This window comes from Pseudopipra pipra, chromosome 2, assembly GCF_036250125.1.
Source record: "Pseudopipra pipra isolate bDixPip1 chromosome 2, bDixPip1.hap1, whole genome shotgun sequence".
Lineage (NCBI taxonomy): Eukaryota > Metazoa > Chordata > Aves > Passeriformes > Pipridae > Pseudopipra > Pseudopipra pipra.
In genome coordinates, this window is record NC_087550.1 from 63,790,123 (window position 1) to 63,805,032 (window position 14,910).

The following is a 14,910-nucleotide window of genomic DNA, read 5'->3' on the forward strand; positions in this document are numbered from 1 at the left end:
AGATACCATCTGTGCAGCTCTGATTTACTTAAGCATCAAATAATACAAAGTACCAATTCAGAGTTCAAGGCAAACACATGCTAGCCTAAAATCTGTTTCCTGGGCTCTATAAAGTTAAGTCAGCCCAAAATTTTAAACATGACTTAAACTGCCCCCTTTACATTTTTTCCCGTTGCTGCTAAGCAGCAGTGAATATATTTGATCTTCAGATGCTTTACAGATTAAGGGGTTTCTCTGGCTTGGGCTGGACCTGCAGTTTTGGGTCAGCACATCACCCTGACCCAAAACTAACCCTGATGCCAGGATGTCCCTGAACTGCAGCACTGCTCAGCGCTGACCAGCACAAACCTCCTAGGGGACATACCTCCATCTCAGGAGGCTGATTGCCCAAGTGGGGAAACACACACCTCCTCCTACCACATATCCCTTCCCCTGCAGCAACAGGGGAAACTTCAGAAACCATCCTTTTAAGCTTGAAGATAAACCAATCATGAAAATCAGATCATTGCATGGAGAGCCTGTGGATGGGCTGTCCTTGCCTGCAAAGCCTGAGTGCTTTTAACTCGAGACAAGGAGAGGAATTAATGTCTTGTCCTGTGCTTATGTGTGTTTGAGACCCACATGTGAGCAGGATGTTTTGCGCTTCACCACTTCTTTTGTTGTGACGCTCAAACGATTTCCCACTGAAAACCAACACGCTTGTTGTTGGTGTCTTAGTAGAGGAAATTAAATCTGACATTTCAGTGTTATTTGATTTCAAATCCCTGTACACCATTGTATAATTTCACCACCTACTCATTTTTTTCTTCACGCACAAATGCATTTAGAGAAAATACAATCCTTGAACTAATACTTAGTCAGAGAAAGGTTGTAATCAGCTGAGATAGAAATCAGACAGTTTATTTGCTTGAAAAACAAGGAAAGGAGGCGGAAATTAAATGGAATCCTTTCTTTCCTGTGAACTTAGGGCACCAAAAAATTGCATCAGAACACTATAACATGAGAAGAAAAATAGTTGAAAAACTTTGCAGGCAACAGTGCTCCTGAGCTATTGCACTAAAAATAACATGAAGGTCGAAGATCTGATTCATTAGATGTCTTCTGTGTTCATTGGAAAAAAAAAAAGCTACAGAAAAAGACCCACAAACTTTTCCGAGAGCAAAACAACTAGATGTCCCACGTAAATCATTAGATATATCAACATTTAGAGGTCAGATAGGCAGCAACTGAGTCATGCTGGGAGAACATGCAGAATGTAGACACCTAAGATCAAAACTGGGATTTGAAAAGTTCCTCCGCCCTGTCTAATCCATGTAAATACTCAGTCCTGGGAAAGAGGAGAAGTGTGGCACACTGGAAAGCAGCTGGCGCACCGAGCTTATGAATTGCCTCAAGAGCCTGCCTTCTCAGGCACCTTCCTCCAGCTCTTTTACTGGATCTGGCTCACAGGGCAGAGGAACAGCAGTCACAGACCAGCGCCTTGCTCTGCCAGAGGGCTGCAGGCAGACAATCCCCGTGGAGACAAGGAAAGCTCATAATTATGTTATACAAAAATGCAGGTGCTGAGCTCCATCTCATACACCCCTCCAGTGAGTCAGCTCAAATTTAACAAATGCACATGATCACAAGTGTCAGGACCACCACCTATATTTTTTTTTTGACTATGTATAACTATTCTAACTTCCTCATAGATATTTATGCCTTGGCAGTGTTGGTTGACAAGAAGTTCAACATGACCCAACAATGTGCACTTGCAGCCCAGAAAACCAACCATATCCTGGGCTGCATCAAAAACAGCGTGGCCAACAGATCGAGGGAAGTGATTCTGCCCCTCTACTCCATCCTTATGAGACCTTACCTGGAGTACTGCATCCACATCTGGGGCTCCCAATACAGGAAGGATGTAGGTAGACCTGTTGGAACAAGTGCAGAGGAGGACCACAAAAATGATCAGAGGGCTGAAACACCTCTCTTATGTAGACAGGCTGAGAGCCTGGAAAAGAGAAGGCTCCAGGGAGATCTTATAGCACCTTCCAGTACCTAAAGGGAGCTGGAGAGGGAATTTGGACAAGGGTATGTAGAGATAGGACAAGGAGCAATGGCTTTAAACTGAAAGAGGGTAGATTTGGGTTAGATATTATGAAAAAATTATTTGTGAAGGTGGTGAGACACTGGCAGAGGTCGCCCAGAGAAGCTATAGATGCCCCATCCCCGGAAGTGTTCAAGGCCAGGTTGGTGGGGTTCTGAGCAACCCACTCTAGTGGAAGGTCTCCCTGTACATGGCAGGAGGGTTGCACTAGATTAACTATAAGGATCCTTTCAATCCAAACCACTCTGATTCTAAGATTTATGCAAGTTTCACAGCAGTTTACAATCTAAGACATTATACAAATATAATTAGGAAACCTTAACATATTTTCCAATTCATTTAAAGTTATTAAATAAGTCAAAGGTAACCTTTTTTCCAGTTCTTTGGCACTTCTTGAGAGCAGGATAGTGTGATCAATCCTCTACTCTAATAATTTTCCAGTTCATAAAACATTCACAGAAATAAGAGAAAGCCCAGCTGGGGACAAGGTTAGGAGCTTGTCCAGGGCAGCTGCCTGACCCAAGGCAGGATTCACCTGTGGCTAACGCAATGTCATCAGATATGTGTCTGACTGCCATGCACATCCAAAGAATCCCCCTCTGCAACCTCTTCCTGTCCTCCACAATCTTTCCTGTTACACAATTCCTCCCTAAATCTTTTTTGATTCAATAAGCCTATTATTTCTTGTTCTAGCCACCACCAACATAAAAGACACCAAAAAGGTGAAAGAAATAAATCATTCTCTTCATTTTTGAGACTTGTATTTCCTTTGAGTATTCTGTAGGCAACCCTACTCAAACTCTTTCAGTCTTCTTATAATTCTCATTCTCATATACTTATGTTCTCACGGTTTCTAGATTTTTCTTAAATATCACTGCTTTTCTCTGACCTGTATCCATTTTTCCTAACAAGCCTGACATATAAAACTAGACCTGATATTTCAGCTGATGCCTCTCGAAAACACAACAGAATGAGGTACTTCATGTCATATGGATGATACAGTCTTTATAAACATCTCAATACTTCTGTTAATTTTGCAGAATCACTATGTTGTTAGAATAGATCACAAAGTGCATGCCAGACAACCACCTGACCTTTTTCTGCTGGGCTAACCTTTAATTCCTTTCTTTCTTGTTTGCAAAGTTTGCCAGTTCTGTCCACTTTCCCAAGATGATTTTGAATCCTATTTCTACCCTTCAATATGCTTTTTTCCCTCCTATATGTCCTGCCCGAAACAGATCACAAAACAGTTGCAAAACCTTGTGCATATGTATTCTGCAATCCAACGATCACTGCTTATGCTCTTTTTTTATTCTGTACCCCTGAAAAAAAAGAAAAAGGAAAAGAAAAAGGAAAAAAGACAACAAAGAAAAAAGAAAAGCAAAGACACAAAGTTATTTATTTGTTTGTTTGTTAAAAAAAACCACCATATTTTTACCATAAGGACTGGTAAGAAAGCACAGAACAGTGAAACAGCGGATCCTCTTTCCCACAGGGAAATGTATAGGCACCTACGGCATATTTGAAAACTGTGTGTGCTGTGAAAGTAATCTCTATTTATAGAGAGTTTTAAAACTGATTTATATATATATATAAGACAGTTCTGTCAATGTTTGCTAAGGACAGCTCAAATACAATACTGAGAGGAAGAGAGAAGAGGAAGACCTGGCCAATGTTTCAAGCACAATTCTTTTCCTCTCTTACTTGTTTTTCATTTTTACACTAGAAGAAGCAGGATTTGAACCTGCGTTGGAAACAGCTTTATATTTAAGTCAATGAAAGTAAGTGGTTATTTTAGCAATAGTTTGGCATAGCATTTCCTCTTCTTTCAGTTTTTATTTTAGATTATAAAACTGTGGTCTGCTTACATTGGAGTCCCACAGTTGGACAACACAGCACTCCAGGACTGGATCCAGTGCACCAAAGCCATTGATTCCTACTGTCTTGACTCTAAAAAGTGTTAAGGGATAAATTTGACATTTATGGGGATAAAGTTACTGCAAGCTTTGGAAAAGATGTTAAGGCAAAAAAAAAGTGTTGTTCAGCACCTCGATTTCTCAATAAAATAGAGCAAAGAAGGAAACTAAAACCAATTCAAAACATGAATACAAATTTACATTTGCTATTACAAATCTTCTTAGTTCAAGTCCTCCTGTCATTTATTTAGATGTGACAGCAAACAGAAGCCCCACATTTTAAGGCCATTTTTCCACATTTGTCATTTAAACTTTGGACTCCATTTTAAGCAACCAGCAAGCTGGGGTTAACTTATGCAATAAACTCGCTCTGTTCTGCTATGCTGGAGTCCCACCAGTGATAGTTCTGCTCTCAGTCATAACATGGTAAATACCAATTTTGCTCACAGTGGCATAAATTCTTCAATCTGTCAGAGGAAAGAGACAGATAACTGCCCAACTGTCAGGAGCTTCCTAGGGTCCTGCAAGTATCTTGGATAACTTGGACTAGGAATTTTTCTGCCTTTGTGGACTTCAATAGGAATGGAAAAGTTCTTGGTGACTTAAAGGAATTTGTCCCAGACAGGAATATCTGTATACATAACAGTAATTATAGAAGATATCTTGTGCAAGGAAAGGAGAAAAAAGGGCTCATATTGAGCAAAAGAGAAAATCTAGGAGAGCAGTGCGAATCACAGAACAAGTTTAGCAATGGAAATGTGCATCAAAAGGATGCAAAACCCGAAAACAAGTTAAAATCTTTGAAATAGACCCTTCAGAGAGTTATAGCCAGTGAAATAACAAAGCATTTTTGGTCCAAGGAGACATACATGAATCCTAAATACAAAGTGTTCTCACAGTGACATGACTAGTTAGGATTCTGTGTAAAAATTCAACTTCAGACCACAGAGATTCTTATGTCATTGCTAATTTCACTTAGAAACACATTAATATTTGGCAGCTCTGAAAATACTTTTGCTTCACGTGCTCTTGAAAGAATAAAGTTAGAAAGAGTGAAAAGTATGAATTTGGTGCCTAGCAAAGAGTCACAGAGAAAGAAACTCTTTTAGACTCTGAAAATTACAATTTTACATTATTTTACTAACTGCTGTATGCAAAGAAGCCAGTTCATAGAGCCACAGATTATTTCCATAACTAGAAATAACTGGTGACCTGAAAAAAATCCACCATCTGTACAACCCAACATTGAGCTGGGTTGCAAGTGTCTTATGAGCTGAAGGAGTAACTTCATTTACAACCTTGAAGCTCTTGATGAAACAAGTCAATCCCTCCCAACACTGGTGAAGAGAAACATTTCTCTGTACTAAGAATGCATTGCTTCAGATGTACTGTTCCTCATCTCCTCCATTCATGAGCAATGACCACTTTCCCCCTTCCTCCTCAACAAAACCATTACGTCTCGGCAGCTTGTCTGAAGCCAAGGAAGAGAAAGACACTTGGCTAATCTGATCCCAAGGAGCTGGTCTGGAAGAATCCCTTCTTCTATCATCCATTCCAATATGAACACTGATTTGAGAAGGAGTGAGTGGCTTCATGTGGCCTTGAGCTCGAGCTTCATAACTTTCTGTGTCTGGTTTCTTGTAACTAAGAAGAGAAAGAGAAAAGATGTTTAATACCAAGAGGTCAACATGTAGAAGCATCTTCTGCATTGGAACAAATCTGAAACTTCTGATAACCTAACTGTATTGAAAGTATCTCTATAGAAAAAATAAATTTATAGATTAATTACATATGTTTAAATTAACAGCTTCCTATCTAATAGCTCACAAATAATTAATTTAAGATGTGTGGTGTCAAGAATGTAACAGTCTCAAAAATCAGCTACAGAATAATAATTTATTTTAATACTTAATTATTGAGCCTGCCAATTCTCTCAAGCCAAGACAGGCACAGAAGGATAGGGGGGATGATGGAGAAATGGCAGAACACCTCTTGAGATGCCTTTGATCTCAAGTTTTCAATCATTCAAGGCCACATGCCATTGGTTGAGCACTCTTTTGCTGCATTTAGGGACATGGGTAGTGGTGGCCTTGGTGCTGTCAGGTTAATGGTTGGACTCAATGATCTTAAAGGTCTTTCCAAACCCAAATGATTCTATGGTTCTATGCACTTCAGACACAATGTTAATGGCTAAGAGTACTTGTCACACAGCATAAAATATTTCAGTAGTAAAAGAGAAGGCCACTCAAAGTGAGGTTCCTCAAGAAAAATTATGAGTTTGCTGAACTATGAGAAGGTTCATAGTAGACAATTACAGATGAATGGACTTGACTGACCCAAAAATCACTTTCTGATTCAAGGTATGCTAAGTCAAAGCAATTGCACATATGCATGGTTTTCTTCACGTATATATGTACTATTGTGTTCTTTGGAATCTGAAGTTCTGTCAGCTGATCTGAAGCTTCAAGAAAGATTGTTGTCCTAGAGAATATACTGTAATACACCTTCCATAAGTCTGAAGCCAAATATCTTTTTTGAGGGGGTTCTCAATATCTACCCACAATGGTATGTGATACTTAATGCAATCTGCACAAGATCAAAAGAAACTGAGAATAAAGGAATCCCTTTATGGAAATTTCTCATCCTTTGGATAACTATGCACAGAACGATTCTAGAATGAAAATCCTATAGTGGTAGGGCTGGTTCTGCAAACAGACGCAAGTATGTATTTAGGTTTTATTCTAGATTGTGGTCTCATCAAGCATTTGCAGAATCAGAAACATAGTTCAGTAACTGATTTCCTACGTTATTTTATACTATACTGTACTGTACTATATTGTAATATACAAAAGACCCCAGCCACAGTAAAAATATGTGAAGGTTTGGATTAATTTCAAACACCATAAAAAGTCTTATTTTTGAAAGATGTTTGCTCTCTATGCTGTTAAGAACAGGTCCAATGTAACTACCAGAAAGGGCACCCAAAAATGCAGCATTAATAAAATTAATAGAATTTGAAAAATCTTGTTATAGTTCAGAAAAAACAGAGAAAGATATCTGTAGCAAGGTGCAAAAGAATAAATACACTGCTTCTCTGTTTCTCTCTGGCTAATTTAAATAGACAAAAATAAAAACAAAACAGGTACAAATATTTTTTAAAAAATCGACTGCTACATCATGGAGAATTATCTTTTGAATGACTTATTCACCTGATATCCACAGCAAAACCTGCTGATCATTACCTTACTTGGTATTGAACTAGATTTGCAACACATGGGCTCAGGTGGTATCAGCTGCTAGTTAAAGAATGCTCAGCACTGTCTTAGTCCAAGTGAGTTCATAATAGCAACATCTGTCTCTTTTGGAGCCAAGGATAAGACAGAACAACCCCAAGCTAAAGGACCGTCAGGCTGAAGTGCTGACAGCAGCTGCCACACCACCTGCTACAACATCAACATGACCAAGTCCATCTAGGTATAGAAAGCCCAAAGTGTGTCTCACTTGCATCCCATCATCAGTGTTGTCATGGTTCCCCAACTGATAAGTGTAAGACAACTTGCCATTTCAGCTGCAGGGAAGACAGCAGGACAGACATAGAAGAAGCTGCCATTGCAGCTGATCCCATCCAAGGCTCAAGCACAAGGCCAACAGGCATGAACACACCTAGAAAAAAAAATATGGACATGAGCCAGAGCCACCTGTCCCAACACAAGCATTTCCATTCCTTCATACTATGGAACAGATCAACAGTTCTACAGCATGACTTGCTGAGACCTCCCATAAACACAACTAGATCAGTATATATATTTACTCACTTATTTCTAAACGTGACCCTTCCGTTGCAAGGGATGACCTTTGCACAAATACAGCTACAAGACTGTGGCCACAAGGTAGTAATATTTGTCCCTTGCAGCTATTCTGCACAGATGAAACACAGCAAAGGCAACAGAAAGACTAGACAATCGTACAGGCAAAGGAAGAAGTTACTCATAAACGAAATGACGAATGCTTGAAGTAAATTTTAAGTAGGAATCTGGAGCATGTGGTATAGAGGATGCAAGTAGTAGGAGAGAAAATGTGTGATTCAGGGTGAGTAAAAGAGGAAGTACCCAGAAATGGGGTGGTGTATCTGATTAGAGCTGAGTTTGATTACATAGAAACTAATCCCCAAGTACTGCTATGGGAAGTAAGAGCATGGTTTTAATTTCATAGAACTACATATTCCTAAGAGTTTAAAATTTGGCAAACAAATATTTTTGTTCATATATATATATATATATAACATAAAAAGTATTTATTTTGTCATCCTTCTACCAAGTTTTAAATAATCTAGGAACCTCTCTTTGGTTCCTTGAGCAGGGAATCCTACAAGATGCACTACAGAGTTCAACTATACTGCTGCCTTCAACAAGCAGCCACATACCTGCTGCTATGGGTATTCCAAGCAGATTATAAATTAAGGCAAGAATTAGATTTATTCGTATTCTTCGAACCGTTCTCTTCGATAAATGAATACTGGCAACTACATCCAGCAAGTCATTCTGCAAGACAGAAGAGCATTGAGTGTTTTCCACATGCAGACTTCAGAATACCAAACCAAAAAGAGGAGCATCAGGGATAAAAGAGGACAGGTTAAAACTGTAGTGCTCACTCGGATAAGAACAACATCTGCTGCTTCAATGGCAACATCGGTGCCTGTTCCAATTGCAATTCCAACATCAGCCCTGGCTAGTGCAGGGGAATCATTGACTCCATCACCAACCATTGCAACCTTCCTCCTCCCATTTTGGAGTTCCTGGACCTTGGCAACCTTGTGAGAAGGAAGAACCTCGGCAAACACTTTTTTGATCCCAACCTATGTACAAAGAAAGACACTCAGATGGTGATATGCTTCATGCTGAAAGGAGAGCCATTTGCTGTTCTGGTGAAGGGGAAACACAGAAATATCAACCCAACTGATTCCAGTGAAGGCAACACTTGCAAGCTACACAAAAAGCTGAAGAGCACCATGCCTTTGGCATAAGAAAAGGCCTGATGAGAGCCCCCGCCATCTTTACTGCAGAGATGCTGGCAAATGATGCTCTGCCCTAAGCATCATGCCCTGCAGGGCTTCTGAAGCTCCACTACCCTAGCAATAAGGGTTCAATGGTTAAAAGAGGCAGTTTTCAGCTAACCATGCTACATGATGCACCAATAAAAGTTTCAGTAAAATCACAGAATCATAGATTAGGTTGGAAAAGACCTCTAATATCATGGAGTCCAACTGTTAACCCAGCACTGCCAAGTCCATAAGCACCACATCCACATCTCTTTTAAATACCTCCATGGATGGTGACTCCACCACTGCCCCACGCAGGTATTTTCTCTTGTCCTGTTGTTTGTTACTTGGCAGAAGAGACCAACCCCACCTGGTTTACAACCTTCTTTCAGGTAGTTGTAGAGAGTGATAAGGTCCCCACTGAGCCTCCGTTTCTCCAGACTAAACGACTCCAGTTCCTCAGCCGTTCCTCATTTTGCATTTAGAGTTTGAGATCAGGGGAATCTCCTATAAACCCAACATCCTTTAAACTGCTGTGCTTCTTAACAATAATTCATATTGTTACTACTATGTTATCCTTGAAGATACAGACAAATCTCCACTTCCCTTGTTGTGAACAGGACTGGACCTTCAAGGAATCTTCCTTCATCACTAACCAAACAGGACTGCCCTTCAGTGAAGGGAAGCAGAAGGCTTCAGTTCAGCAACTGATTACTGCAAGGAACTCTATACCTCTGGAGAAGACTGCATGTCTTCAGCAGCTGCTGGCCTTTACTATGCCATAGGACCTGACCTATGATTTGCAGTCCAGTTCAAGAAATGTTAGCCTTCATTTAACATATCCAGGGAAACTGGGATTCCAGGGAAACTGAAGTCCTGCTTCAAATTCACTGGGGCAAACCAGAGTTTTAAAACCTCATCGTATATTCTTTTGAAACACAAAGAAGCAGATACCTGAGTAGCAATGGCTTTTGCAGTTTTTCTGTTGTCCCCCGTTATCAGCACCACATCTATTCCCATGCTTTTCAGTGTATGCACAGCAAGGGCTGCCTCCTGCTTGACAGTGTCTGCTATTGCAATCATTCCACACAACATACCTGCACAAAGAAACGTCCTCTGTTAGAGAGAGCTGTAGGAGGCAAAGTGGCAGCAAGAGAAAGGGCTTCCCCTCTATCACTCCAACACATTCTGGGCATTATTGCCTGCATAACTGTCTGCAGCTTTCTCATTTAAGGTCTCTTTCTTTCCTCATTTATCTGTTTCAGATCAAACAGTAAACATCTTTGATATTTAAGGACCAGGAGTAAGGGGAGGAGGGTAGCTTTTAAACATGCCTGACTCCTATATTTTATGGTATAAATAAACATGATAGTGGGCCAGAGAAAGTTTTGGAATTTGTGCCCAGGAGAAATGTTGAAGCCAATCCTCCAAGAGGAAGCACATAGAGTGTCTGGTTTTATGTCCCCTACTCTTTCAGGGTTGGATCTCTATTAGAATTAATTACTTTCACAAAGAGGTGTTGCATCTGCCTTCCAACCCATTGATTTAAAGGTGTATCCATGTGCAAATGCCTCTCAGAATTGCCCTCTAGGAGCACCAAGAATATTTGTACAGTAAATGAATCACAGGCCTCATTTCAAGATCACAGATGCACTGGCAATCTATGACCATTACAACCATTTGTTATATCAAGGTATTATCTGAGATCTCTTTCTGTATAGCACAGAGCAGAACCTCACTAGCAAAACTCATTGAGTCTAATTTATACTTGACGGATCTAAGGAATCATCATGTTTATTTATTACATGTTTTGAAACCAGTGATGCAATACGTTGGCTTGTGACCCCTAGGTGATGTAAAGTCAGGATTGGACATGGTACTGCACTGGTACTGCTTTTTTGAACAACAGTCTTAGACAACAGGGGTTTCAGAATTATTACTTACATTAAAAACTACACAACAAAATCTTATAAACACTGCTCTATGGTGAAAGGTTCTTTTAAGAACACCTTCACAAGCAGTTCTGCACCAAAAGCTTAGTAGCTTCTTGCCACTAAGCCAGTGATCAGCTGCTCCAGAGTTTGCTTTTATCCCTTCCTCAGTAGGATCAACTGATATTTATTGTCACTCCAAGGAACAACAGTTACCATCTATAGCCACTAGTACGGCAGTCTGTCCTTTCGTTTCATGGTCCGTCATTGCATCATTCACATCATTTGCAATATTCAAGCCATTGCGTCGCATCCACTCACGATTTCCGATCAACACTGAGTATGTATGAGATGGTGATGGACCTTTGTGCACAGACAAAAAGAAAAATTAGCAACTCGGAAATAGTGTACGCAAGCAGAGATGTTCGAGGATGACAAGTTGGGCATAGGCAGTGCCTGAAGACAGCCTCATGAAACTTTTCTCCTTCAAGATGCAATCTGTGCCTGTTTACATACAGAAATGTGTCATGAATTTAGTAGAGGTATTTGCCCGTATTTGCCTTTGTCAGTTGGCACAGTTTTTCTGAATAAGTGCAGTATGCATGTTTAGTAAATGCCATCCTCCTTTGTTCTCACAGCTAATGACTTCTTTCAAATATAAAGGCTATTTCTGACAAGAAAAAAGTAGTTTTGTTCTAATAAACAATAAACCTCATTATGAATTCAATCCAACTTCACAAGAGCCGTATGAGAAGGTGAGAAAATATTACATTAACACCATTTACAAATGGCACAGTTCTGATGATTAAAGTTCTTATTCTATTTAATTCTTCTAATAGCTTTCTCAAAAAGGTCAGGAGCACCACAGCCTTTTGAAGAGAACTGATGAGCTTCTTAAGGAAGGTTTTAAATACCTTTACTTTCTCTCCTACAGTACAAAAGACCAAAGTGGCTTCCAGAGAGTCTGAAAAAAACCCAAGTGTATTGGCCTAATCAAAAATGTCGCACACTGAAACTCTGTTTTCAGATATAAAGTGCTTTATTGTGCATCTGATGAATTTTTTTTTTTTACTTAAATGCTCTGAGAAGTATATGAACACAAAATAAAAGGCCAAAGTTAATAAGGAACTGAAGGGTAGGATATAAAAAGTTGCACTAAGAAATATATGTTAAAGGTAATTGTTCTAAATGGGAAGATATCACTAACTGGCAAACTTTGCAGTCGGCAGGACCATTCTCCTATCCAAAAGGAATATTGCATAAGTATTGTATGTAATTTTCAAGTATCCATCACTGTAGCATCTAAATTCTCATTTAGATTTCTGAATTGCAGCGAGATCAAGAGTTGCAGAAAAGAGCTTCAATTTTTGCTAAGCCACATTTTGGTCCTCTTTGTTCTTTGCCTCCTTCTGCCACAAATCCACTTTTCTGTTGTTCCTAGTCCAGTAGGATTGGTTTACAATGGTTGGCACTGTTGATTCATCATCTCTCACATTGCCACAGGTGGTCACCTCAGGGGCAGACTTACCACGTGATTCCAAGAGCGTGATCACCGCGTTATCTCCCAGAGGAGCCCTGCTGTCCCCGCTCCTGTTAGCATCCAGATTATCGAGACCCTGATTGGCTGTGCTGAGGATGGCCTCAACTCCTCCGACTTTGCAGCTGATACCACAGCCTGGGACTGCCTGGAAGTCGGTGCAGTATCCCAGACTCTGAGTGCCAAGCTCCTGTAGACATAACCAGAGGTCATCACCAGTCTGTGCTGCCAAATGGGGTACAAACATTAGTTAACTCCTGCAAAAAAGAGGCCTCACTCCTCTTGACAATGACTGACCAACCAAAAACTAGCACAGAGTATTAGTAGCACAGAACTAAAAATAAGCATGTTTTGGATGTGCTGTGGCTTAGACTTCTAGAAAGGGACAGCCATACAGATCACATTCAGGTCTCAGTCCTGGCACCAGCAAACTATAAAGAACAGCTTTTCCTGGTAGCTTAAGCATGAAAAAGTTAGATTGGTGGTTCACGACTTCAGCCAAGATTAGGAATTGAAGCCACACACCTTCTGAAAAGATGCAACTTCTAATTAACCTCACAGACAACTGGCTCTGGTAGATCAGACCTTTTATATACACATATATATATATGTATACATATATGTAAAAGTATAGTGAAAACCTGTTTCTAATTCCTAGAGTGATCTAGCTGGATGATAAGGAACTGGGTTTTCCTGTTGAGTTAGAGTGAGAAGCCAGTGAGTACCTTCAAGATAAGAAAAGAATTACCAGGATCTTATCAGTTTCAAAAAGAATGGAGAAAATATTTATCGATAAACAAGTTATTCTGGGTTGTTTCTGGAAGTTGGAACTATATGTATCTTTTAGTGACCTTCTTAAAACACAGGGATGATAAGATGGATGGTAAGAATATTATCAAACAGTATAGCATTACAATTCATATAAGCTATGATCCAGTAGTAACTGGTGCATGGGATAACTACAGAAGTATCAGGGTACTAAGAGAACTTGTAAATAGAAAATGTAAACTACAAGAAAGGCAACCAGTTAATTACTCATACTTCTAAATTCAGTGTTCAGTTCTAAATTTTATCAGTGAAAGATCTATCACTAATAAGTTTGATATATTCTTTCCAATTATTTTTTCCCTAAATCAATTAAGGACTTTTCTTAGCAGAAAGAAACAGTTTATTTTCATTATGATTTGTGCTTTCAATCTTTCTGAAACATTTAAGGAACACAATATATACAGGACCTCTGAGGATTTGTTAAATTTGCAAAGATTTGAGTAATCCATTAATTAATTTGTGAAACTCACAAAATATTACAGTTTAATATTCAAGTTTTAAATCTCTTTTCCTAATTTATTGAAATGAGCAAGTGACTAAGAGAAGTGACTACAGTCAGGTAACACAAGAAATGTCACTACATTTGCTTCACAATGCTATTTTAAGTATAATTATTGCTCCTGCACATATTCCACAATCCTTATTTTTCTATTAATTCAAGAAAAACTTTGTAAGGTCTTGCTTGAGAACTCCACAGTGTTACCAGAAAAGCACAGCTTAAAATATACCTTCTGGTAATGTCCAGACTAAGATGCACAACCATAAAATCACAGAATAACAGAATATGCTGAGTTGGAAGGGACCCACAAGGATCATCAAGTCCAACCCTTAGCCTTGCACAGGACCATTCCCAAGAGTCACATCATATGCCTGAGAGTATTGTCCAAACACTTCTTGAACTCTGTCAGGTTTGGTGCTGTGAACACTGCCCCGGGGAGCCTGTTCCAGTGCCCAACCATCCTCTGGGTGAAGAACCTCTTTCTAATATCCAACCTAAACCTCCTCTGACACAACTTCCAGCCATTCCCTCAGGTCCTGTTACTGGTCGCCATAGAGAAGAGATCAGTGCCTGCCCCTCTGCTTCCCCTCACAAGGAAGTTGTAACTGCAATGAGGTCTCCCCTCAGTCTCCTCCTCTCCAGGCTGAACAGACCAAGTGCCCTTAGCCACTCCTCATATGGCTTCCTCTCAATCTTCATTGCCCTCCTTTGGACACTCTCTAACAGCTCAATATCTTTCCTATATTGTGGTGCCCAAAACTGCACACAATATTCAAGGTGAGGCTGCACCAGTGCAGAGCAGAGCGGGACAATCCCCTCCCTCGACTGGCTGGCAATTCTGTGCCTGATACCCCCCAGGACACGGTTGGCCCTCCTGGCTGCCAGGGCACTGCTGAGTCAGATTCAACTTGCCATCGACCAGGACCCCCAGGTTCCTTTCCATGGCACTGCTTTCCAGCATCTCATTCCTGTCTGTCCGTACATCCAGGGTTGCCCCACCCCAGGTACAGAATCTGGCACTTTCCCTTGCTGAACTTCAATGTGGTTGGTGATTGCCCAGTCTTCTAACTTG

General features: G+C 40.1%; 1 protein-coding gene across 2 annotated transcripts in view; it reads right to left on the bottom strand.

The window, feature by feature from the left end:
- Positions 1–3,461: 3,461 nt before the first annotated feature.
- ATP7B (ATPase copper transporting beta) overlaps positions 3,462–14,910 on the bottom strand; it is a 32,065-nt gene continuing 20,616 nt past the window's right edge. Inside the window, exons 15-21 of one of the 2 annotated variants that reach the window (XM_064645733.1) lie at positions 12,503–12,701; positions 11,191–11,337; positions 9,998–10,140; positions 8,657–8,860; positions 8,429–8,546; positions 7,566–7,668; positions 3,462–5,649 (exon numbers count right to left, since the gene is read on the bottom strand). In XM_064645733.1, coding sequence (XP_064501803.1) covers positions 5,385–5,649; positions 7,566–7,668; positions 8,429–8,546; positions 8,657–8,860; positions 9,998–10,140; positions 11,191–11,337; positions 12,503–12,701 — 1,179 coding nt within the window. In that variant the 3' untranslated portion in view covers positions 3,462–5,384. The remainder of the gene's footprint in view (positions 5,650–7,565; positions 7,669–8,428; positions 8,547–8,656; positions 8,861–9,997; positions 10,141–11,190; positions 11,338–12,502; positions 12,702–14,910) is intronic. The other variant, XM_064645734.1, reaches the window with a different exon arrangement.